Here is a 24,776-nt window from a genome sequence, read left to right as displayed (position 1 = left end):
ATATGATACTTCTAAGTAGGGCTGTAGAGGACAAATCGATAAACCGCATCAAACTGATAAACCGAATCAAACCGGAAAAAAAACCCGACTAGTGGTTTGGTTTGACTTGGTTTGGTGTTTGAAAAAAAAACCCGACCATTATAGAGTTGGTTTGGTTTTAACTAAAAAAAGTCAAACCGAACCCAAACCGACCCGATTATAGATATACTACTTTTAAATTATGTTATACATAAAAATATTTATTAAAATGTAATTTATAAATATTTTTTAAAATTTTTCATAATTTTGTTTTCTTTCTTACATTTAGATTTGGACTTGAGTAGCCCATCTAAATAATATACAAAAAAAACTTATCTTATAAAGTTATATTATAAAGTTAAAACTTCAAACAATGTTGTGCCTCCATCTTATATGTTGATATTTTGTACTAGAACTCTTTTTAAGAAGCACTGCTCTGTGCTTTTTATTAGATACTACGAGAAATCCGAAAAAATCCGAAAAAACCCAAAAAACCCGAGAAACCCGAAAAACCCGAAAAAACCCGAAAAACCCGAGAAAAATTGATATCGAAAAACCCAATTTTTATTGGTTTGGTTTGGTTTATAAATTTAATAACCCGACACAAATGGTTTGGTTTGATTTGTAAAAAATCTGAACCAACCCGATCCATGTATACCCCTACTTCTAAGAAATGCAAGTAATCAATAGCAATAATTCACTTGCAAAATTATTTTACAAGTCCAATTATTGAGGCCAACTGTTCAGTGACAGAAAGCTGTCTCACCAAATCTACACCACACCACCCACCACAAACCACCTGGTCATTTTCTACAGAAGGAAAATAAATGAGAACAAAATATATTTTTGAAAAATCCAATAAAGTAAGGATAATTTGGAGTTATTTTAGGCAATATAGTGAAAGAAAGTGATATTTGTTGTGGACAAGATGCGGGAAGTAACATTGAGATAGTTTAGACATGTTAAAAGAAAATACACAGACATTCTAATAAAGAGGTATGAGCAGTTGATGTTAAAGGGCCTAAGGAGAGATAAAAATAGTAGGCCGAAAAAATATTGAAGAGATGAGATCATATAAGACATGACAAGTCAGCAACTCACAGAGAACACGATCCCAGACGAAGGAGAGGGTGCGGAGGTAGAAAATTCAAATAGAAGGCTAGTATTCTAGTAGTGTGAAGGAATACTCCCTCCGGTCTATATTATAGGATGTTTTTATTAGTTTTTACATTTAGTTAATTACTTTTTTCAAATTTATTCTTATTTGATTTTTTACATAACCAATATATCATAAATAGATACTAACTAATTAAGGGCAATTTAAGATCATTTGACCATAAATTATTCATTTTTTTTAGAATAATTTTTATTTTATTTGAAAATTATTGTTTGGTTGTGAAAATTTCAAATTCAACTTAAAGTTGTATTTTAAATTTGAAAAACAATGTATAACACGTGTCTCTAATATTTTCATTTTTGAATTTATATTTAAGTACATTCAAACATGAACATGATTTTAAATGTTCTCAGCAAAACCGATAACCAAACATAAGTGATTCGATAAATTTCGAATAAAGTAAACAAACATTTAAAATCTATAGTCAAATGCCTACTTAGTGAAAACACTTCATACTTTATAGGAATAAGTAATTTCTTAAATGGCTTGCACAAACTAAAACCACCATATAATACGAACTAGAGGAAGTAACAATTTGTTTTTCTTATTTATTTTAATTTATTTTTTAAAACATGTCTCTTTTCTTATTTGACAACTATTTCATTCTAACTTATCATATTATTAAGAGATAAGTGTCAAAACCACACCTAAATTATCTTTTTTTAAAAGTTTCATACCTAAACTATCACTTCTCTCTTTTATTCCACTCTCACCATGGTGTGTGTGCTACACTCCCTCTCTCTCATTTAAAAAAATTTGTCACATCACACTCCACATAGATAAAATATTTTATCTAAACAAAAATTAAATAAATTTTTAGAATTAGTTAAAATTAAATATTAATAGTATTACTATCCCACCCTCAAAAAAAATATATAAAATATTTTTATTACCCCATTCCACCACTTTTTCTCACCATACTCCCCCCTCGCCCCCCCTCCCCCCCAATTTTTTTTATTTTATTTTTATTTTCTAAATTTCTTTTATAAAAGTTTTTTTTAAAAAAATCTTACTTCATCTTCTCTCCGCCCCCCCTCAAATAATAATTTAGATATTATTTTTATATTTTTTTAAAAAACAATTCTACCCCGCCACACCTATTCCTCCGCTTCCAAATTTTTTTCTCGTTTTGTGTTAGATACATACACATGAATGAGAAAAATAACTTTTTAAAAAAAAAATTAACTTTTTTAAAAAATAATTTCATTTTTTTAAAAAATAATATTTTTTTTGGGATAGAAATACTTTAGTTTTAACTTTTAACTAATATTAATAGTTTATTTAATTTTTATCAATATAAAATATTTTAGCCATGTGGCAAAAAAAAATTCAAAAAATAGAGAGTATAGAGAGAGTGTATTACACACACCACTGGGTGTGTTTCTCAAACTGAGAAGTAATAGTTTAGATATGTGACTCACACTCCCAATAGTTTAGCTATGAAAGAGGAATAATTTAGATGTGTTGTTGACACTTATCTTTATTATTAAAGAGCGTTTAGGAACATTCTACATATCTTTAATTTTATACCATAAGATTCATAAGTCTTTTTTATTTTTTAAAATTTCGTATTAAGTTAAAACGATACAAAAAATCTTAAAATAGAAAGATTATTTAATTTTAATATAGTGGTTTAAACTTGATCTTAAGAATGAGTTTTAATTTTATATATGTCACGATTGGTATTTTGGATCAAATGCAACGAACAAATAATAGTTATCTTGAAAACCTCTATCTATGATTGGCGTTCATACTTGAAATTAAGGGTGTGTTCAGTATGGAGGGAAAATATACTTTTTAAAAAATATATATATTTAATTTTTTTAGGAAAAGTTTCTTAAAAATAAGAAAACTAATTTCTTTGAAGGGAAGTAGGGTTGTTCACGGATTGATTTGGGTCGGTTATTGGTCAAAATCAAAATCAAAACCATGAACACCCCTAAAGGGAAGTAGTTAAAACAAGTTATACAAACGGTATTTTATATTAATTGTATTTTTCCCACCCTCTAATACACCTTATCTTCAGGGATATAGACTAAACAAGCTTGTAAAACTGAGAAACAGTCATCCACTAAGAACAATTATGTTATGGTAGAATTTATGCTATGTCTTAGATAGCAGTAGCATCTAATTGTGCAAATATCGTAGCAGGAGTAGGGTCGGTCAAATCGTCTGTGGTTACATAAACTGCTTGAATAGAGGAGATCATCCCATGAATTCTTCAGTTTATGCAGATACTTTCTTGTCATTTTCAGTCTCAACTAAGGTTGAAAGAACTGGTAAATTGTGTGCTTGACAGAAGTGAGCTCCTTAATTGGGATAAATACTTACAAACTAGACTGAACTACTGAAAATTCAGCCTGAAGTTGATGTCTCATTCTAAAACTTTCCTTTTTATTATTTACTGTGTTTGTGTACTTCAAGAAAGATGGTGCAGCCTTGTCTGGACACCAAGTGGAGTCTGTCATATTTCCAGTGTTCAATTCTTGTTATGTCCCTGGCAATCTCAGGGTCCAAATTTATCGAAAATGAAGCTGATAAGCTGGCTTTCCTAGACTTCAAAAGTAAAATCAGTGAGGATCCATTTCAAGCTTATAGCTTCTTGAAACAATTCTCTTCATTACTGCAACTGGACAGGTATAACATGCAGTGCCTCCAATGAAAGAGTCATGATTCTTGACTTGAGGTCAAAAAATCTCGTTGGCCCAATACCGCTTTTCAATAGGAACCTTAAGTTCCTCACGGGCATTAATCTTCGAAACGATAGCTTCCATGGTCAAATTCTACAAAAAAATTGGGAACTTGTTGCACCTGCAACATCTCAATCCCACTTGGAATTCTTTCACCGGGAAATTCCTACTAATCTGACTTCCTGTACAGAACTTATAGTACTTTCTCTAGAATCCAATGGTCTTGTTGGGACAACACATGATCACCTCAGTTCATTATCAAAGCTGATTTACTTGGGGCTTGGAATAAACAATCTCACAGGAGGATTTCCACCTTGGATAGGAAATTTATAGTCTCTTTAGGGTCTTTCGAGTTTCACTTACAAGAAACAATATTCAAGGACCAATACCTTTGGATCTTGGCCTATTGCAAAACTTGGATTTTCCAAATTTCTTCAAATCAATTGACTGGTAAAATTCCTCAATCTATCTACAATATCTCCTCCATTAGCTTTTTCTCTATTGCTGAGAACATGCTTTATGGAGAACTTCCACCAGATATAGGCCAAACTTCCAGAGCTTGAGGTATTTGCTGGTGGTCTGAACAAGTTCACAGGACCAATTTCTGTTTCATTATCAATTGCTTCCAGGCTTACTCTTCTTGATTTTTCTGGAAATGGACTCACTGGAACTATTCCAACAGGTCTAGGAAAATTGCAACATTTGTATAGCTCAACTTAGAGTTCACTACACTTGGAGAAAATGGAAATATGGATCCGAGGTTTCTTGATAGGAGGATTTCCACAGTTACAAGGGTATCAAATTGCTAAGCCACACTATGAAAGTTTGGGAGAGAGTGGTGGAGATGAGGGTGAGGGGAGGAGTGTCTATTTCCGAGAATCAATTTGGATTCATGCAGGGGAGATCGAATACTGAAGCAATCCACCTTATGCGGAGACTGGTGGAGAAATATAGAGAAAAGAAGAGGGACCTGCATATGGTGTTCATTGATCTGGAGAAGGCTTATGACAAAGTTCGGAGAGAGGTCCTTTGGAGGTGTTTGGAGGCCAAAGGTGTCCCCAATGGTGTATATTAGGGCGATAAGGGACATATATGATGGAGCCAAGACCCGGGTTAAAACGGTTTGGGGGGGCGGGAATCGGATCCCTTCCCAGTAGAGATGGGTATACATCAAGGATCGGTGCTAAGCCCGTTCTTATTTGCCATGGTGATGGATGAGCTGACGCGGCATATTCAGGATGAGGTTCCATGGTGTATACTATTTGCGGATGATATAGTACTGATTGATGAGACTCGAGACAGAGTTAATGATAGGTTGGAGGTGTGGAGACAAACTCTGGAGTCCAAAGGTTTTAGATTGAGCAGGACCAAAACGGAGTATTTGGAGTGCAAATTCAGTGTGGCGTTGGCTGATCCGGCTGTAGAAGTTAGGCTTGCCTCATAGACTATTCCCAAGAGCAAAAATTTTAAATATCTTGGGTCCGTCATCCAGAGTAGTGGGGACATCGACGATGATATCACACATCGCATTGGGGCTGCTTGGATGAAATGGAGTCTTGCCTCTGGAGTCTTGTGTGACAAGAAGGTACCACCTAAACTTAGAGATAAGTTCTACAGAATGATGAATAGACTGTCTTTGTTGTATGGGGTGGAGTGTTGGCCAGTCAAGAACTCTCATATTCAGAAGATGCATGTCGCAGAAATGAGGATATTGAGATGGATTGTGGGCATAATAAGAGTGAAAAGATTAGGAATGAAGTTATTCGAGAGAAGGTGGGAACGACTTCAGTGGCGGACAAGATGAGAAAAGCAAAACTAAGATGGTTTGGACATGTGCATAGGAGGTACGCCGACGCACCAGTGTAGAGGTGTGAGGAGTTGGATGTAGGGGGTACGCGGCGGGGTAGGGGTAGGCCGAAAAAGTATTGGGGCGAGGTGATTCGTTATGACATGACGCGACTTCATATTACCGATGACATGATTCTAGATAGGAAGAAGTGGAGGTCGCTTATTAGGATAGAAGGCTAGTAGAGGTAGAGCGTTGTCTTGCCTTGTAGAGGTATAGTGCAGGTCATAGGTCGTGCCCTTATAGATATTGCCATATGTTGTTTATTGCATTTTGTTTATCATTTTATTTGTTGTTGTTGTTCTTCTCTCTCTTATGCTTTCTTCATTGTTTTCTTCCTTTTTCCTGGGTTTGATTCACTTGAGCCGTGGGTCTTTTGGAAACAGCCTCTCTACCTCTACGAGGTAGTGGTAAGGTTTGCGTACACTCTACCCTCCCCAGACCCCACTTTGTAGGATTCCACTGGGTATGTTGTTGTTGTCAGGTTTCTTGATTTCCTAATTAAACTTTCGAGATTGGAGGTTTTGAGCTTTCTAGACAATTCTTTTGAAGGAGAACTTCCGATTTCAATTGCAAACTTTTCAGAGAAGCTTAATGTACTTGATCTAGGTTTTAATATGAGGCATGGCACTGTTCCTGCTGGACTGGGGAACCTTGTGAATTTGATCAGATCATCACTTGTTAATAACAACTTCAGGGGCAGTCGAGTCTCTATGCAAGCTTCAACGCCTTCAAGGACTGGAGTTGGATGGAAATAAGTTTTCAGGGAGGCTGACAACTTTATACATGGAGAACAATAGACTAGAAGGTAACATACCTGCAGTTCTTGGAAAGTGTACCAGTAGTGCTAAACCTTACTGGAAACAATCTTGTTGGCTACATACCAAAAGAGGTTGCAGGTATATCTTCTCTTTCAATTTCTTTACAATTGGGACCTAACTTGTTGAGTGCTTCTTTCCCATTAGAAGTGGGAGGTTGACAAATCTCAAGGAATTGGATTTGTCACATTAACAAACTATCAGGTGAAGTTTCAAGCAACCTCCACACTTGTGTCAGATTAGAGAACTTGGGTATCAGCAATAACTAGTTTGGTGGAAAATTCCACAATTCTTTTCAAATGCAGGTGCAGTTTCAGCTTCTGTTTCAAGGAGTCGTAAACTATGTGGAGGTCAGCCCATCTTTGATTTACCTGCATGTAGTAAACATAGAAATCACTCATCAACCAAAAAGATTGGTTCAGGAGCAATAGTAGCAAGAACAGTTTCCCTTCTAGTTTTGCTATTATGTTCATTTGCTGCTTATTGCATAATTAGGAACCCAAGAAAAGAGATATCTTGGTTCAACCTCTTCAACAGGTCAGCAATTCGGACATTCATATGATAATGATCTAGCTATGGCAGGGAGAGTCACTTATGAGGATATTTTAAAATCAACCAAGGGGTTCAATGAGGATAACCTGGTTGGTAGAGGAACTTTGGTTCGGTATACCAAGGGCACTTCAGGGATAAGAATATCACTATAGCGGTCAAAGTACTAAGCCTACAACAGAGAGGGGCTTTACGGAGCTTCTTGGATGAATACAGAGCTTTGAAAAATATTAGACATCGCAATCTTCTAAAGATAATAAATGTCTGTTCAAGGGTTGATTGCCAAGGCAATGACTTCAAATGTCTAGTTTTGGAGATCGCGGCCTAGCTGATTGGCTGCATTCAAAGAGTGAATGCTGCCACAAAATGAGTCTAAGCATTATCCAGAGGTCGAACATAGCAGTAGATGTTGCTTTGTGGCTTTGAATTGGCAAAGATTCTCACTAAATCATCAAATACTTCATGGAGTAATCAAAGTTTTGACGCGCTAAAAGGTTCCATAGGATATATCCCAGTATTCCACCAGGCATTTATAATATATATTCATATAATCCAAATATCATATTTTCCCCTTTATTAATATGTACAAGTTAGAAAGCATCCGAACCTTATATACATCTTTCTGACCCCTGAACCATATAAGTTTACATACTAAACAGCATAGGAGCTTCCACATTTACCTTAAAATCTTATTGGCATGCCCTGGGTGTCCTAACAGTTTGTTCTTATCTTGTAGAGTACGGATCGGGAGGTTGGAAAATCTTGGAGATGTTTATAGCTATGGTATCATGTTGCTTGAAATGTTGAAAGACACAAGACCAAATGATGTGATCTTCAAAGATGGTCCAACTATTCACAGATATAGTGCAATGGCCTTTGACTAAACATGTCATGGAGATTGCAGAACCTTCATTGTTTATGGCACATGAATTACATAAGGAAAAAGAACCAGAAGAAAAGGAAATACTACCAAATAAGGATAATATATCCCATCTAAATGAAAGCAATACAATAGAAGAATGCCTACTCTCAATGTTGAAAGTTCGTCTTTTATGTTCTACCTCACCACCAAAGGATCGGATGCCCATAAGTGTAGTAGCTTTAAACAAAGTTCATGACATGGAGGTCTTTTGGCAATAAAAGGCATATTACTAATTGATTCTTTGGCCCCCTCCAGACAAAGCATGGGATAGTCTGATCAAGGAGAGGATTTCCCATCGATTGTGAAAGACAAAGTGACTCACCATCCATTTGCAACCCCTTTAGAAATCTTACCTGAATGATATTTCTTTCCTGTATTTCAAATATTTCGTACAGTGCCCAATAAATTGATAGGCTAGTAACAAATATTGTCCTCAGCCTTTCTTTTTTTTTTCCCAGTCGTCCTTGATCGCTAGATAAGCTGATCACAGTTTTGGATTCGTGTACCAAGAACCAGCATATCATACTAGAAATTTTTGGCAATTACTAAGACATCTTATATTGTCTTGTATCAAGAGAAAAAAAAACATCCTCATAAGGAGTAAAAGCATCATCTCCAGCATACCAAGAATGATTTACAACTTACAATAAGCAAACAGTCAGAAGCCGTTAATGTTATTACATAAGTATCATATAGATTTTGAAAGGATAAGGTGGTCTCATGGCACACAATGTACATTTTTTTCCTTTCAGAGATTATAGATAGAAAAAAGAACAAGCTCAGCTCTTTTTTGTTTTGGAATCATCTATAAGAGAATATTAAAAGATGGAAATCAGAGATAAGAATGGTCATCAAACAAACTGACACAAATAAGAAAACTAAGCAAAACGCCAGTTGACAGATAAAGTAACAACTTCTACCAACACACTGGCGCTCTCATTCTCCAGTCAGTGCTTTCCACTCCTCTTTGAAGGTTGTAATTGAACTGTTGTGTTAGCAATGGCACTTCCAAAGGCAACTGACAAATCTGAAAGCGAAACAATAACCAAGTCACTCTTGAACCTGTGCTCTTTTTTGTTTTGGAATCATCTATAAGATTCATATTGAAATTGGGGATCAGAATCGTCATCAAACAAGGTGAAACCAATAAGAATATTAAGCAAAACACCAATTGACAGATAAAGTAACAAATTATACCACTAAAAAGCACTTGTGTTCTCCAGTCAAGGCTTTCCACTTCTATTTGAAGGTTATAATTGCGTTAGCATTTCGCAATGGCGTTTTCCAACATAACTGACGAATCTGATAGCAAAACAATAACCAGGTTACTCGTCTCTTGATACTGCAGAGAAGATTTAGACAAATTAAAACGCACGAACCCAAAATGTACCTTATCTCCAGTAAGAGTTTGTACACACACCCTAACCACTTGCCTCCACTTTCCTATTGAAGAAGTTCATTTGCTCAACTTTCCCCTATACAAGGAATTCATCATTTAGGCTACGGTGCTTAATAGGAATGACATCACCATAAATCCAAAAGGGGAAAAGGAAAAGAATATACACTTAAAATATAAAATAACTAGGAGCATGAAGTGCAAGTCATGTGCCTATATCACCTTTCATGAATTTGCAACAATTATGTTCTACTCAGGCAAGAAATAAACTGTTTTCCCCTTGTTACAGTAAATTGAGAATCTCATTTCTAATTACATTAGAGAAAGCCACAGTTTTTAATATGAGAGTAGCAAGAATCTCATTTATTAATTTAGCTAATAATCGACACCAATATACTAAAAGAAAAGAACCACTTCATGAGGGCATTGACTGCCTTTTCTCATCCTTATTAGCACTAACATGATAGAGAAAGGAAGACAAATAGACTACATTGACGAGACAGAACACAAATAGTAATTAATGACGCACCTATAGCTTTGACAAGATGAACAATAACCTTAGCTCCAGCTTGCAAAGTGCCCCTGGAATGAAGTCATCAGACATGAGAACCCTGTTTATGGAGAAACAAGTCAATTTAATCATTTACTACTATGTTCAGGGTATTAATACCTTTAGAAGCTTATATTTTATCAAGACAAATATTAAATCTTAGAGGAGTGGGAAAATTTTCAGAAATAATGTACTCCCTCCATTACTTTTACTAGTCACGTTTCGCTTCACGAGTGTCCATTCGACTAATCCTCGGAGCTAAATTGAATTACATAAATCTAATATTTAAATTTTATATATTCGAAAACTATAGGAAACATTTCATTTTTTCTGATAAAGAACTATAGGAAACATTTCATTTTTTCTGATAAAGAACTATAGGAAACATTTTCTACATACTGCTTCAAACTATATTTCCTTGAGCTGAGGATCTATCCAAAACAACACTCTACCTTCAAGGTAGGGGTAAGGTCTGCATACACTCTACCCTCAGGCCCCACTTTGTCAGATTACGTTGAGTATGTTGTCGTTGAAACTATACGAAACATACTATAAGTTGCAAATACTATCCGTAGTATGTATTTTTTTCCTCAGAAAAGTTATGAAATTTGATGTTCCAAATTTTTAAAAAATAATTAAAGCTCGACCCAACGAAAGGTGGTAGTACTTTTATAACTTGATGTTGAATCTAATTAATTCTAATTCTTATATCCATGTTAAAGTAAAAGTGAGAAGACCTCTTCTCAAGATCTAAAAAAGGCAGTCCTTGATATAAATACTTCATGGAGTACATCAAAAGAAAATAATTGGAATAGAATAACTCTTCACCAAGGGATTTAAGAGAGTAAATCAAGAAAAGATGAACACACCTATAAAATTGAATGTAATAAAATGAACAGTAGTATTATTTGGAAAAGAATGAGTCTGCACCCAGGGATTTATCTTGCAAATGAAAACGTATGCTGCAGCGAAAGAACCCTGGTCATTCGAACTGAGATCATAAGCCTACAAAACAAATGAGAAAATACAGTTACGACTTGAACAATTAATGTCATCAGTATTCTGTTTTAAAAATCTGGGTTCTCTACCTTGAAGATTGAAATAAATTCTCCAAGTGTTTCATTACTCTCCAAAACCTGCAACCTGTAAAGAGAAAACATTATCAGTGGTAAAAAAGATAAAGAAAGTCATGCTAGCTTCAGACAGGGGGTGAAAAGACAACTATGGCATTGAAAGAATCACAAGTCAAAGTATTTGCTAACTTTTCTTTGCACATGGTTAAAAGAAAGTGCTGATATGCATAAAACAGTCATTTACCTCAACCGTGGCAGAAAAAGCAGAATGTTCGATCAAACTGGCACATATTCTGCATGAGGGATAGGATATACCTCGCAACAGGAAAGATGAGCAAAGTTCTTACGGAAATAGTCAAAGGACTGGATCCGAGTCTCACCTTCTGTTTCCTAAAGGAGTCCTTCACAAAGTTCTTCTTCAGAAGACGAATCCTCTGTAGACAAATGACCAGTGTCTTTCATTTGCCTATTCAGCCCTCCCAGTAGACAATAAATTTCATTACTTTGGCCACTGGAGGTATCTTCAACCAAAAAGGGAGAAAAGCCAGAACCCGTATCAACCCAAGCACATCCTGGAGATTTTCTTACACCGAAATCCCGCATGAGGGTCCTCACTTTTGCCAGTTTGTCCCAACGCCCAGCATCCGCATACATATTAGCAATCAACACGTAGTATCCAGGATTATCAGGCCTCAGCCCCAGCAGCTTCTCAGCTGCCCATTCTCCTATCTCAGTATTCCTATGAATCTTACATGCTCCAAGGAGAGTTGCCCACATTTCAGGTGTTGGTTCATAAGGCATCTTTATGATAATTTCCTCTGCCTTTTTAAGTAGACCAGCCCTACCAAAAAGGTCAACCATGCAAGAGAAGTGCTCCAGATGAGGACTTATACCATAAGTACTTTGCATCTGTTCAAATAGTTTCTGGCCCTGCATCACAAGGCCTGAATGACTACAGGCTGACAAAGCAGCAACCATGGTCACATGGTCTGGTTTTATATGGAGTTTTATCATCTCATTAAATAGTTCAATTGCTTCTCTTCCTTCACCTTGAATACCATATCCTGCTATCAGCGAAGTGTAGGTAATTGCATCTTTCTTGCTTATCAAATTAAACAGCTTTCTGGCTACAACAACCTTTCCAGATCTTGCATACATATCCACAAGTGAATTCCACAAGAGCAAATGTTCCTCAAATCCTTCACGCCTTGCAAGATAGCAGTGAAATTCTTTCCCATGTTGTAAATTTGCCACCCTAGCACACAGGGGGAGAATGCCTGCTATAGTGATATAATTCGGCTCAAAACCAGAAAGCAACATTTCTCGGAAAAGAAAGGAGGTTTCCTCAGACCTGTCCCAATGTGCAAAGCCAGATATGATTGTATTCCAGGTAATTACAGTTTTAGAGCCAACACGCTGAAACAAAATGTATGCCTGCTTAAGTGCCTCACATCTGGCATACATATTAATTAAAGCGTTTCTTACATTATCAAAATCATCAAGGTGACTTCGAATCACTAAGCCATGAATTTCTTTTCCATTTTTTAACAAACCGGTGTGGGAACATGCACCCAAACCAATAAGGGTTGCCACAGGTTCTAGCTGAATTCCACAAGTTCTCATTTGAGAGAACAATTTAAGAGTCCCAATAAAGTTACCTGTCTTCAAGCAACCTCCAGCTATGGTGTTCCAAGTAATAATATCCATTTCAGCACCAGCAGCCCTCATTTTATCAAAAAGCTCAAAAGCTTTACTCCACATACCTTTGGTAGCATAACCAGAGATCATTGAATTCCAAGAAACTACATCCTTAATTGGCATCCTTTCAAATATATCATGTGCAACATCGACTTCCCCGCATTTCGCATACATAGAAACTAAAGCATTCTGGACAAACAAGTTACCCTCTAGCAAACTAGCATCTATAGATTTGTGAATATCCCGGCCAAAAACAAGATTTATTTGTTCACCACAGGCCTTTAGAACAGATGGATAAGTGAAATCATCGGGTCTTACACCTCTATTCACCATCTGCCTATAGGCAGAGAATGCCTCTTCATTCCGCCCCCTTCTAACATAAGAAGAAATAAGGAGATTCCAAGGGAGAGGGTGCAAAATATTTGAAGTGCCGGCAATTTCATGAGCATCATCAAGTAAACCAAAGGTCGTATAGAAGGTAATTATCCTTGGCACCAAATTCCAACTATGTGCAACGCCCAAATTAATAATGTGGGCATGAATTTGTTTCCCTTCGGAGAGTGACTTGCAATTAGTACAACATAATAAAAGAGATGATAATGACTGTATAACAAGATCACAAGGGGTTTGAGAGGAGACATGAGTCCGAATTAGAGAAAAAGTTCTAAAGGCTTTGCATATGTGACCTTGGCCCGCAAAGTCCTTCAAGGTTGTCAGTAGGCAATCCACCATAGATTCATTACTTGCTTTACAAGGCCCTGATATACATTCATGTGCACTACACAGCAAGGACTGGCCACAGTTTCGGGGATCTGATTCTCTAACATTTCTCCATTTTTTAGGTATGAACTTCTGAATTTGGGACAGCAGAAGGTTTCTTGGTAGCACACTGAAGCAGGATCGCATAAACTAAAAATGGTAAAACTATAATTAGTAATAACAAAATTGTGGACGGGTATCGTCTGCATTTCCCACGCATTTGCAACACCAACAAACAGTTTGTAGCAGCTTAAAAAGATTGATTTTTAGCCAATCTACCCCTGCAAAAAGAATATATTATATAAGAGATACAATAATGAACAAAAAAATCCATAATACCCTGCGCGTTTAATTAAAAATAAGATGCAAACCACAAGGAAATAATCATTACACTTTCTAAAACATTATATGAACCTGGAAATCATACTGTCCCAATTTTTCTGACACTCTTCTATGTTGGAACATCCAAAAATATTTAATACCAATATATTTCTATACAACTTTCATGACTTTCAAGATTTCAGATTAATTAAATTATTCAAGTTTTAAACTTCCATGTGACAGTTCAACAATCATACAACTGTTCAACAATCATTTCCACATTTTCTTTCACTATCACTAATACAACGTATGACTTAAATGAACATCTTACACTTCATGTCCAGTCAAATATCATCTTGTATATTGGGATGGAGGGAGTAAGACTTATAAACAAAAACAGGTGCTAAGTAGGACTCATAGTTCTCTTGCATTTAAGTAGTGTTAGTTACATAATTCTGGTGTATTTGTAAAATAAATAGAAGGCAAGAAGAAAAAACTCATAATTTCCATCAAAATCACCCACAAAAAGATTCACTTCACCACCAGTTGACCAACAAACCGCCAAATAAACAGTAACAAAAGAAAACCTACATAAAATTCACATTTTAATATTTCTACAATCACGCAGAATGCACTTGAATCTGGAGAAGTTAATCTGATGTTCAAGATAACATGGTATTCACACATATTGACCAAGAATTGGTCATAAGGAACCTCAGCAGCTAAATGGGAAGATTAAGGGTGGGTTTGGAAAATGTTATCCAATTTTCTCATGTTTGGTTGGTCAAAATGTTTTGGAAAACATTTTCTCTAGGAATAGAAGTTCCTTAAAAATGAGAAAAATATCTTTCCGGATGGAAATAGGGAAAAAAAGTTCACTAAGTGACATGTCAAGTTAATTGTCTCCTCCCCACCCACCAACGCCCCCCACCCCGTCACACGGTCACACCGAACCCCCACTCCCCATCCCACCTCATCCCACCCGCATAGTACTTTATTAGACTATATATAATTGATCTTGGAATAATATATATTTCTTTGCTTTCTTACCAAACACTAGAAAATAAGTAACAAACTCACTTGTTTGTCAAGAAAACATATTCCATGGAAAAACAGTTTCCTTCATTGCAAACACACAGAGATATAGAGAGAATATATGTACCACATCAAAAGGCTCCGGCCACAGCACTATCCAGTGAGGAGAAGGGGAAATAGTGGTCGTGGAGATTGGAGGAGGAGACAGGAACCCTTTTTAGGGGTTTGGAGAAGGGGTTTTGACAACTTTTGTCCTTTGGACCTTAGAATATCTTTTACTAGTCAATTTGTCCACCCTTCACACGATCATAAAATAGTGTTGATGCATACTGATCTATGCAGATACCATGAAGAGAAGTATTGAATACATAAAATACATAATGACAACATAGATCCCCCTTGATCTAGATCATGTTCAGTCATACATTCTTTGGTTGGAAACTCAAAGCAATGAAGATAGAAACATAGTCAAGTTTGTGACAATGAATCAACCTAAAAAGAATTAGGATTATAATTATATGAAACTTTAGAAAAGCAGAACACAGAGACAAACAGAACACATGAGTAGTTTTTTTTGCATCTGTTATAATCGTTCCTCAAGTCTTAAAAGTACTAGTGAACACTCTAACCCTTGCTTATCATGAGTTGGTTCAACAAAATTAAATTCCAACACACCGGGTATCAAAATATTGAACGGCAATAAGTACTTTAACAGGCAAGAATTACTATGTATGTATGTATATATGTGTGTGTGTGTGTATATATATATATATATATATAAATAGATAGATAGATAAATGGCTATTACATCTCACAGTGATTAAGATTTGTATTTACGTCCAACTTAAACAATATCAGAGTATGCAGCTCACAACAAAAGAACTTCATTGTTTCAGTTGAAATTTAATGTAGATATGCATATATCCATCCCTACTTCAGATGTCACTTATCACACTTGAAATTGAGGTCATTAAGATTGAACTTGATTCCTTAAAAAGATAGCATAAACAAAGAACTACCCGGAAAAGCTTCAGTATTTTATTTGCCACACAATGTACTAAGCACCATTTTCTTTCTTTCTGAGATTTTAGATAGAAAATAGAACAAGTAAAGCTCTTTTTTGTTTCGAAATAATCTATAAAATATTACTCACTCAGTTTCAATTTGTTTGCCTTACTTTCCTTTTTAGTCCAAAAGCAAGTAACTAACTTTCCACATGTTTAAGACCACAAGATTAAAGCGCATTTTGGTACATTATACGTATCTTTTAGTTTAAGACCACAAAATTCAATAATTTTCTTTAATTTCTTAAACCTCTTGTTAAGTCAAAACAAGACAAACAAATGTAGTATTTAAAAATCAAAATCAGAGACCAGAATGGTTATCAAATGAACTGAAGCCATGAAATTTTCACTTTTTTCAGAGTTGAACTAGAAAACATGTTTGGTCATAAAATTCTGTAATTCAACTTGAAGTTGCATTCCAAATTTTCAAGAATTTGAAAAACAACAAGAAGTTTTAAATTTTTTAACTCCAAATTACTCAAAAAAAAGTCAAAAACAACTGCAATTTGTGTTCATGGCCAAATACAAATCCAATTTTCAAATATCATTTTTCACTTTAAAAATAAAAACTATCTTTTTTCAAATTTCACAATGAAATATGGTCAAATGCCCACTAAAATAATTCAGCAAAACACCAATTGACTGAAAAACTAACAAATTTTACAGTCACTGCTTTGAACTCCTATTTGAAGGTTACCATTGCGTTGGCAACTACATTTCTCCAACTGAACCAACAAATTTGAAAGCAAATACCAACCATATTACTCTTGATATTGCAGATACGATTTAGATAAACTAAAAAGAGAACGAACCCCAAAATGTACCGTATCTCCAGTAAGGATTTGTGCCCACTCCACCCTAACATCGGCCTTCCAACTTTGTTACTTGAACAAGTTAAGCAAAAACTGCAGTTTAGTGGTCAACTAGATGGGTAGTGCCCGTGCAAGACACGGGCTTATGCCCAACACCATTTGTTGTAGTATTAGGAACTTCCACAAGATGGGTAAAAAGAATCAATATAACACACTAAAGGAAAAAATTTATTGGACCACGATGTTGAGAGCGATGAATACCTCTTTTTACATTGCAAAAACAATTGTAAATCCGTGGCACGCGTTCTATTGTATTTAAGGATAAAAACTGGTTATAAGTTTTTTTTAAAAAAAGGGTCACACCAATCTTTTTTTGACTTATAAACTGTTTACAATTTATAAACTGCTTAAAATAAATTCATCCAAATAAACTGAATTATTTATTGCGACTTATTTTAAGCACAAAATAACTTTAAGTTAACTAGTCAAACACTCAAAAAAAACTGAAAATAACTTATAAGTCAATCCAAACTGTCTCTAGGTCTTCTGAGCAGCTGGTGGAGTGTAGGGTACAGAGGAGGGGAGGAGGATTGGTGGAAGATTAGAATTCCAGATTTTTTGAAGGCACTAGCAGTTCTATCCATAAAATTAGGATAAATTGTTGGTGATTATATTCTTGGCAAGTTATTTTTGGGAAAGTTTTGGTGAAGTTTCACCATGCATTTGGCCACAATTTTTTTTAAGTTTTGGTGACGTTTCAAAAAAATATTATTTTGTACCTGTAAGTTCTAAAAATTATTGAAAATATCCATAAGTTTGTGTTATCATTTTATAATTAACATGTTCCGTTAAAAAAATAAAGCTTATAATATAATTGATAACAATCAACAACAACAAAATAACAATATGAGCAAGAATAATACATTAATCGAATTAAAAACAAATTATTCTTTTTTTCTAATCTTGTCACTCAAACTATTCTTTTTCGGGGGAGATAATAACAAACTATTCTTTTATAAAATCTTTTCACATTGTACGAATAATCTTTTCCCGACAAGCTTTCATTTCTAAATCATGAGAAAACGAAACAATGGAGTAAGTTGGTAGATATATATTTAGTTGGAATTAATAAATTATGGGTATGTTTATAAAATATAAAAGTTTGTGGTAATTTTAAAATTTTTAAACTTCCCAAGTTATCAAGTTCTTGAAAATTTTGCTAAATATATTTGCCAAGTAATGACAAATTATATGGACAAACACTAGTTCCCAAGATTTTTTAATTTTTTTCCAAAATCTACTTGAAGCCAAACACTTACAAAGTATATGGGGGAAGTAGATAACTTAGTTGACTTAATTGGCAATGTATAAGAATATGGAGGGAAGTAGATAACTTAGTTAACTTAATTGGCAATGTATAAGAATATAGGTTTTTGAACACTAGTCCTTTGTACCTTTTGTTTTTGTTTTTGTAAAGATCTAAACTAAGCACTTCTTTTGGGTTTAATAGAAATACAATTGTTACCTTCCTAAAAAAAAAACACTAAAGGAAACATTGTTGTTTAGTTGATTCAATGTTTACAAGCATATTAACATTTCGTAGTGCTTTCTTGTATTGAGGATCAAAAATCTACAAAATATTCTGAAATATCCAATGTTGCCTGCGACAATCCTAACATCCAGGGATCACATTTCAAACTTTTGGAGAGGATTTTTTTTCCTTTCTCCAAACTCCAAGACATCATATTTCAACCTGCCTGGAGAAGCATTTATTCTTCCAAGGGATACCACTAAACAGGCATACTCCAAGGGCTTCAAATGGGACAAATCAACACACTATCTAAACTGTACCCCTCCAGCGGAGAGCTAATGAAAAAGAAAAAACAAAAAGATATAAACTCAGACATAGTAAAAATGGAGTGAATATTAAAACATAATTTTGAAATATTTATTGAAAAAATGAGTTGAGTTGTTCTTTGTAGTGCACCAGCAAGTATAAACACAACATTCATATTTTCACAAGATATAAGGTGTAACTAATGCTTCATAGTTATCTAGAAAAATTTCAGTGATCAAAGTTACTTACCCGCATTATCACCACCGTTTGTGACAGCCACAATAATTGTGAATCCTCATTTTACAGATAAATACAAAATCTTAGAACTTATAAGCAGAATAGATAAAGTGATCAAATAGCCCTAAAATCTATACACTTTATGAGTTTTGTCACTGCTAACAATCAAGGATGTATTCATTGAATCCTTATGTGAATGGTAAGTAAAATATATTATATCAGGTCATTAAAATCAACTCAACCCAATTAGTGTGATAAGATTCTCTCTCTAAATTTCACAATTTCTCCACAAGTGCTACTTTTTGAGTTCTTCAGCAGAGAGACCAAAAGGTCCGAACACAAAAATAGAGAAAAGAGTGATAACATAAATTAAAGTTTAAAGTTCAAAATAAAGATGAATTAAAAGCGAGAGCACACAGATTAAGCAAAAACACTCATGCTGCACTTGGAGGAAAATGTATAGTAGCTTTAAAAGTTAGTCCATTTTGTGCATTTATGATTCCTCATAACCAAAGTAAATGTCTTAAAATTAGAGGCAAATACACCTGTTTAGTTATGGACGGTCTCTACTTTCAAAAGAGTCTATCCAGATAAGAAATTCTGATTCTTAGAGTTGAACATTATAAATACATATCGACCAACAGAAGATATTACACAATTACACCATATTTATCATCCACGTACAAGTATGGAACCTAAATATTTTTAGTTCTATGAAAAAAATAGAACTTCAGATCTACCGTTTGATTAGTTATACATAAACTGAAGGTCGGGTATATAGCTCTTAAGATCAATTTCACCAAAGTTGAGCAAGTAAATGAATGGGTTGGTAACGGTGCAAAACACCCAAATCTCCAACATCAATTATTCAATTTAACATGCAGTCCATTTTTAGCTTGTTTTTCATAGCATATAATGAATATCATTCAGAGAAACACACAGCTCGAAATATCATTCATGATTTAAAATGTCAAAACAAAGTTTAGAAAATTACCTATTACAGACAGCATAATTCCTTTTTCCCTCTCGAGAAACACTTACTTTCAATGACCTGTTATACATTCAATTTGTGCAAAAAATTTGTTTCTTTCAAAAGGGGAAAAATATGTTTGGTACTGTCATGTATGATGATAAAAATTTATTACATTTATAAGCAACTAAAGTATAAAACTAGTATTTAACTTTTTTACTTTCATGGACTGAAAAATGAGATACAACCGGAGACGAAAAGGAAAAAACTTAACTACTTGATTGACCAGAGTCGCACTACCAGCGGACCTCAAGATTCCCTAGCACGTGACAAAATTTTCAAGTTTACACCGTTCAATTATCTGATCCATATGTGAAGTAGAAGTTCAATTGAATTATCATAAACTCAATTTCAAACATCGTTCAATATCATACAAGTCTGTCCATAATGCATATGCATTTGAAGCCAGTATGTCTTAGGTACAAAATACTAATGCAGGACTCTGAACTTTTTCTTTTGCTGGTACTCTTAAGGGTAAGCAGCAAAATCAAACAGTAGTTCATCAGAATTTGAGTTTAGACGAAATATATGAGATTAATTTAGCGGCACATAACAGTTAGCAAAGTTATTGATGCAACAACCACCATAAATCAGAAAAGAATTTTTGACTTACAGGATGTGCACAGTAACTACCACCCAAAAAATGAAACAAGAAAACATCAAGATTAAAATATATTTGGAGAACACATAGAGTGTGCAGCAACAAAAGTAATTATCAACTGTGCTTTGCAGCAGATAATTAAGAGCATTATCCCAAATGATGGCCTAACCAACACAGACCAAAGACATGAACTATCGAGAGCTCAATTATATGCAGTGAATTGAGATGGTGGCTAGCGAAGTAATTTGTTGCAATCTCACTATGTAACTAAGGGGAAGTTTTACTCCTTAAAGCCATCTCTCAATCATTAGGTATGTCCACATATGTAACCAAAATATTTGTCGTTAGCATGACCATTTTTGCTAAGGTCCAACTGAACCAGTTGGATTCTAAGCATGATTTTAATCTTTGAAGTTGAACATTTTTATCTTTGTATTCATCTTGATCTAGGCATACTGATGTGTGTTAATACCTTTTCAAATCTACCGTAAGGCCTCCTGTCACAACGGATGATCCCTTAAGGAAAAAACAAAGATTTGTAGTGACTTTCTTTCACTCTCATCCCTTATCCTTTCCAACATAGAAATAACTTGAAAGGATTTTCTTCAAGTGTTAAGCATCAAGTGTAAGTGTTTAAAGATTATTTCTTGTACAAAATAAAGCCTAAATGAGCATAAAGTCACGAATACCAGAAAAGGCATAAAGTGATGTTGTCCTTTCTATCCCAAAAAAATAAATCAATTGATGAAATGATGCACGAAAAGCTACAGAAATCTTTGAAAAATTCTAATAACCAGCTTAGTCCAACTCCTTCATCAAGTTTCAACCAAAACAAAAACTGAAAATGATAGATATAAACGACAAACACGTGACTCATTCTAAGCTTCATTTCTAAAGCAAAGCAAAGGGCAAGTATCTAATCTTCCAACGCATTCCACTTGTTAATTATCGACAAATCCACCTCAAACTTTGACTTCTTTGTAAAAAAAAAGTTTAGTTGTTCATATCTCACTCTCACTCTCAATTACCGTGCTGCTTTTCAGCTTGCTCTTTTTTTACTCTCAGACCTTAAATATGTTCTTCTTAGCAGTATTAGGAGTTAATGGGTACCATTGTTTCTAGTTTTTGAGGAATAAAGATAAAACGCAAAGTTAGCTTCTCTGCTTCAAGATCTATCATATTCGTTTTTTGTGTTTCCCGGATAAGTACTCAAGTGACATCCCCATTTCATTTGAGGTTGTGTGTTGGGGGAAAAAAGGGGAGGTATCACATTTAAATTCAAAGGCAGTGAAAATTTTCTTATTCCCTGAAAGTTTTTATTGCATAGTAAGAGTTATGCCAATACTAGAGTTCACATACACTAAAATTTTCCCCTTTATTCTTTCTTCCATCTGAAAGTTAGGTGCACGCAACTCTGTTTATTTAATTTCAATCATACGCCTAACAACATTTCATCTAAAATACTAGTCATATTTGAAGGAAAAATAAGTGAAAATTGACCAAGGATCTAATTGACTAAGAATAGAGCAGACATAACGTAGTTTAAGACCTTTTTATAAGTAAAGTCACTTTAGTAAAGGACCTTGTCCTCAAGAAACCTATTGTAATTTTTTCATTAGCTTCACCTAACATCACAAATTTGTTTTTTTAAAGAGAAATAGGTTGGCACCTTCATCCCAGACATGATGTACCAAGCATTTCTGTTTCCCAAAAGGTTGTGGAGATTGGTAGATCATAAATTTGTCCTACAGAGTAACAAATGGCTAATTTTAGTCATATAATAAAGGTAGATCCCACATAAAAAATAACAAAAAGTATCTTTTGATCACCCATTTTTGGAAAACCATTTTTGGGGGCTTTCGCCTTACACACGGAAAATTGGATTGCCTGAATCAGGAGTCTTATATACTGTGTTACGATCACCTCATATTGATAAAAAGTCCAGAGCACAATTTTTTATGAAAATAAAGAAAGAAAATCTCGATAGGGAAGACATCGGAAAAATAAGGAAACACATTTTTTTTCTGAAGAAAGTTTCTACCTTGTTAACATCAGATGAGATAATCGTCTTTGAAAAAAATGAATCTTCTAGTTCTGTTAGTTCCCAAAATGAAAATCATAAATGTGTTATGTAAGGAAGTATTGGAACATGTTAGCACATTACACAAATATATATTGGACTCGGTATTTATAGTCTCCACTACATCTACAGCAAATTTGGACTAGTTGAAATTCTTAAAATCGGCGCTACGTATAAAGTAATGTTAAACTGTAATCTGAGAAAGACTGAAAAAAAATTCTGAATGGCTTTCAATTTTCATTAATAAACTTAGCCATAAAGGAGTCATCTCCACAATAAAAGACACAAATCTACTCAAGAATTCAAAACAAATAACCTCTTTATTTATTTACAATAACATATTGACAACAAATGATTATTATTTTTAATTCAGCAAAAGATATTTGTTACTATATCCAATACTCTTTGTCATCTCTAGTAAATCACTGATAAACAAATTTCAGTAACTGAAGAAGCAATATAAGCAGCTGAATTAGTAGGTAAATCAGTTGGCTAGTAACAAAAACCCAGCCTGAAATAAAATTTGTGGACGCTATTACTCCAAAAAATGAGTTGGGCATACCATCAAACACCTTGGACGCATTAGTTCATTTCATTAATTATTACTATTAATAATAATCAGATTATAAAAAATTAAAGAAGAATAGAGGGAGAGAAGATAAGAGAACTGGACCGATAAATTGGTGCATCTTCTACTTCTACTTTTTATTTCTTCAGATATCGCGCAGGCAAAAAGAAGAGAAATCGTACTTAAAACAGCGAAAACCAGGAGGGAAAATGAGACAGGAAGAACAACTTTTTGTAAACAAGTTGAAAGACTCAATATATTACCGGAAAAAGGGCCGAGAATACTCCAAATCCAAAATGAAAACGGGGAAAATATTTACTATTTATAACAAAAACAAATATTTTACTGCAACTTATAATGTATTTATAATATAATTTTAATAAATATTATTAAAAATGATTTATAAAACACATGTAATATATATTTTATTTATGAATAATATATTTATCACACATTTTACTATAATACATGCATAATTCACTTTTAATAAATAGCATATTTATCATAGTATTGCTATGTATTGTTATAGATGTTAATAAATAAAAAGTATCGCTAAATTCAGTAATTTTTTATTTAAAAGTACTCACACAAATAATTTTTCCCTCCAAATACCATTCTTTCATCTTATGGTCTAAAAATATTCTCCAACTTTATTTTTAGTTCAAAAATATTCATCCTTCCATCTTTTGATGTAAAAAATATACTCAGCCCAAATTTAATTAAACTTTACTAATTAATTAACTCTTTTATTTATTCTAAAAAATATTTTTTTATTTATTCAAATTTTTAATATTAATTCTTCCCAGAATATTTAAATGTAACATAAAAATAAAATAAAGAATTTATTGTATAAAAATGAAGAATTAAATTCTTATTCTTATTTTTAAAACAATACAATAATTTTTAGTGGGAATTGTAAAAGGTTATCAAACTAATTCTATAGCATAAGCTGATAACTTTTTAGTACATTATCGTGCAAACTCTCATAGGTGAATGTAAAAATGATTACTCAAATCTACATAATTTTTTCACTTCTAATAAGTTCCCTTTCGGATAAACAAACTGCATCATTATTATTATTATATATTATTAAAAACTAAATCAAAGAAAATACTAAATATTGATATAATTAAATTTATACATGATGATTTGAATATCATTAAAAAAATTAATCCAACTAAATTAAAAAAATTATTTCAAAAATTAAAACATAAAACAATAGTGCATAAACGTAAAAAACAATTGTGTTAAAATAAAGAATAAGAATTTTATTGTGTTATTTTAAAAATAAGAATTTTAAGAATTTTATTGTGTTATTTTAATGATAAGAATTTTAAGAAATTTATTCTTCATTATTTTTATACGTTAGTCTTAAATAGTTTAAATATTTTGAAATAAGATACTATTGAGAATTTGAATAAATAAAAAATTAATTTTTAGATCAAATAAAAAAATTAATTTTTAGATCTAATTAGTAAAATTCAATTAAATTTGGGTTAGGAGTGTTTTTAGACCAAAAGGTGATAGGAGGATATCTTTGAACCAAAAATAAAGGTGGAGGGTATTTTTAGACTAAAATATGATATCTTAAAAAGGGTTCTGACTAGTTTTTATGATTACTCACCTAGTATTTGATATTTCCTTTGGAGTTGGGGAGGGGGGGGGGGGGACTTGACTACTATTATTATTATTTTT

General features: G+C 33.7%; 2 protein-coding genes and 1 long non-coding RNA gene across 13 annotated transcripts; 1 reads left to right on the top strand and 2 right to left on the bottom strand.

The window, feature by feature from the left end:
* The first annotated feature begins 3,235 nt into the window (after positions 1-3,235).
* LOC129901546 (uncharacterized) lies at positions 3,236-8,545 on the top strand. Of its 3 annotated transcripts, none has more exons than XR_008769861.1 (2): positions 3,236-6,899; positions 7,835-8,545. XR_008769861.1 is itself a non-coding variant. In XM_055976764.1 (2 exons), the coding sequence occupies exons 1-2, from the start codon at positions 3,624-3,626 to the stop codon at positions 7,980-7,982; spliced, it is 357 nt and encodes a 118-aa protein (XP_055832739.1). In that variant the 5' UTR covers positions 3,236-3,623; the 3' UTR covers positions 7,983-8,545. The 3 variants fall into 3 exon arrangements, 1 of the variants encoding a protein (XP_055832739.1); XR_008769860.1 differs by having other exon boundaries at positions 3,236-7,592; XM_055976764.1 differs by having other exon boundaries at positions 3,236-3,832.
* A 147-nt stretch (positions 8,546-8,692) lies between these two features.
* Positions 8,693-16,985, bottom strand: LOC129901502 (pentatricopeptide repeat-containing protein At1g71490-like). Of its 8 annotated transcripts, none has more exons than XM_055976704.1 (8): positions 16,729-16,985; positions 11,284-13,777; positions 11,055-11,109; positions 10,836-10,971; positions 9,946-10,027; positions 9,411-9,495; positions 9,218-9,322; positions 8,693-9,109 (listed from the first exon to the last, which is right to left on the bottom strand). In XM_055976704.1, the coding sequence occupies exon 2, from the start codon at positions 13,641-13,643 to the stop codon at positions 11,430-11,432; it is 2,214 nt and encodes a 737-aa protein (XP_055832679.1). In that variant the 5' UTR covers positions 13,644-13,777; positions 16,729-16,985; the 3' UTR covers positions 8,693-9,109; positions 9,218-9,322; positions 9,411-9,495; positions 9,946-10,027; positions 10,836-10,971; positions 11,055-11,109; positions 11,284-11,429. The 8 variants fall into 8 exon arrangements, with proteins under 8 accessions (XP_055832679.1, XP_055832693.1, XP_055832687.1 ...); XM_055976718.1 differs by having other exon boundaries at positions 11,420-13,777; XM_055976712.1 differs by having other exon boundaries at positions 8,693-9,047; positions 11,055-13,777.
* A 1,157-nt stretch (positions 16,986-18,142) lies between these two features.
* Positions 18,143-23,354, bottom strand: LOC129901493 (uncharacterized). Of its 2 annotated transcripts, none has more exons than XR_008769847.1 (3): positions 23,187-23,354; positions 22,103-22,178; positions 18,143-19,853 (listed from the first exon to the last, which is right to left on the bottom strand). It is a non-coding gene; the product is annotated as an uncharacterized LOC129901493 (long non-coding RNA). The 2 variants fall into 2 exon arrangements; XR_008769846.1 differs by lacking the exon at positions 23,187-23,354 and adding an exon at positions 22,475-22,807.
* Between the last annotated feature and the right edge of the window lie 1,422 nt (positions 23,355-24,776).

The sequence above is a fragment of the Solanum dulcamara genome, chromosome 1, assembly GCF_947179165.1.
Source record: "Solanum dulcamara chromosome 1, daSolDulc1.2, whole genome shotgun sequence".
Classification (NCBI taxonomy): Eukaryota; Viridiplantae; Streptophyta; class Magnoliopsida; order Solanales; family Solanaceae; genus Solanum; species Solanum dulcamara.
Note: the sequence above shows the minus strand (reverse complement) of the source record. Positions and strands in the feature narration are given on the sequence as shown.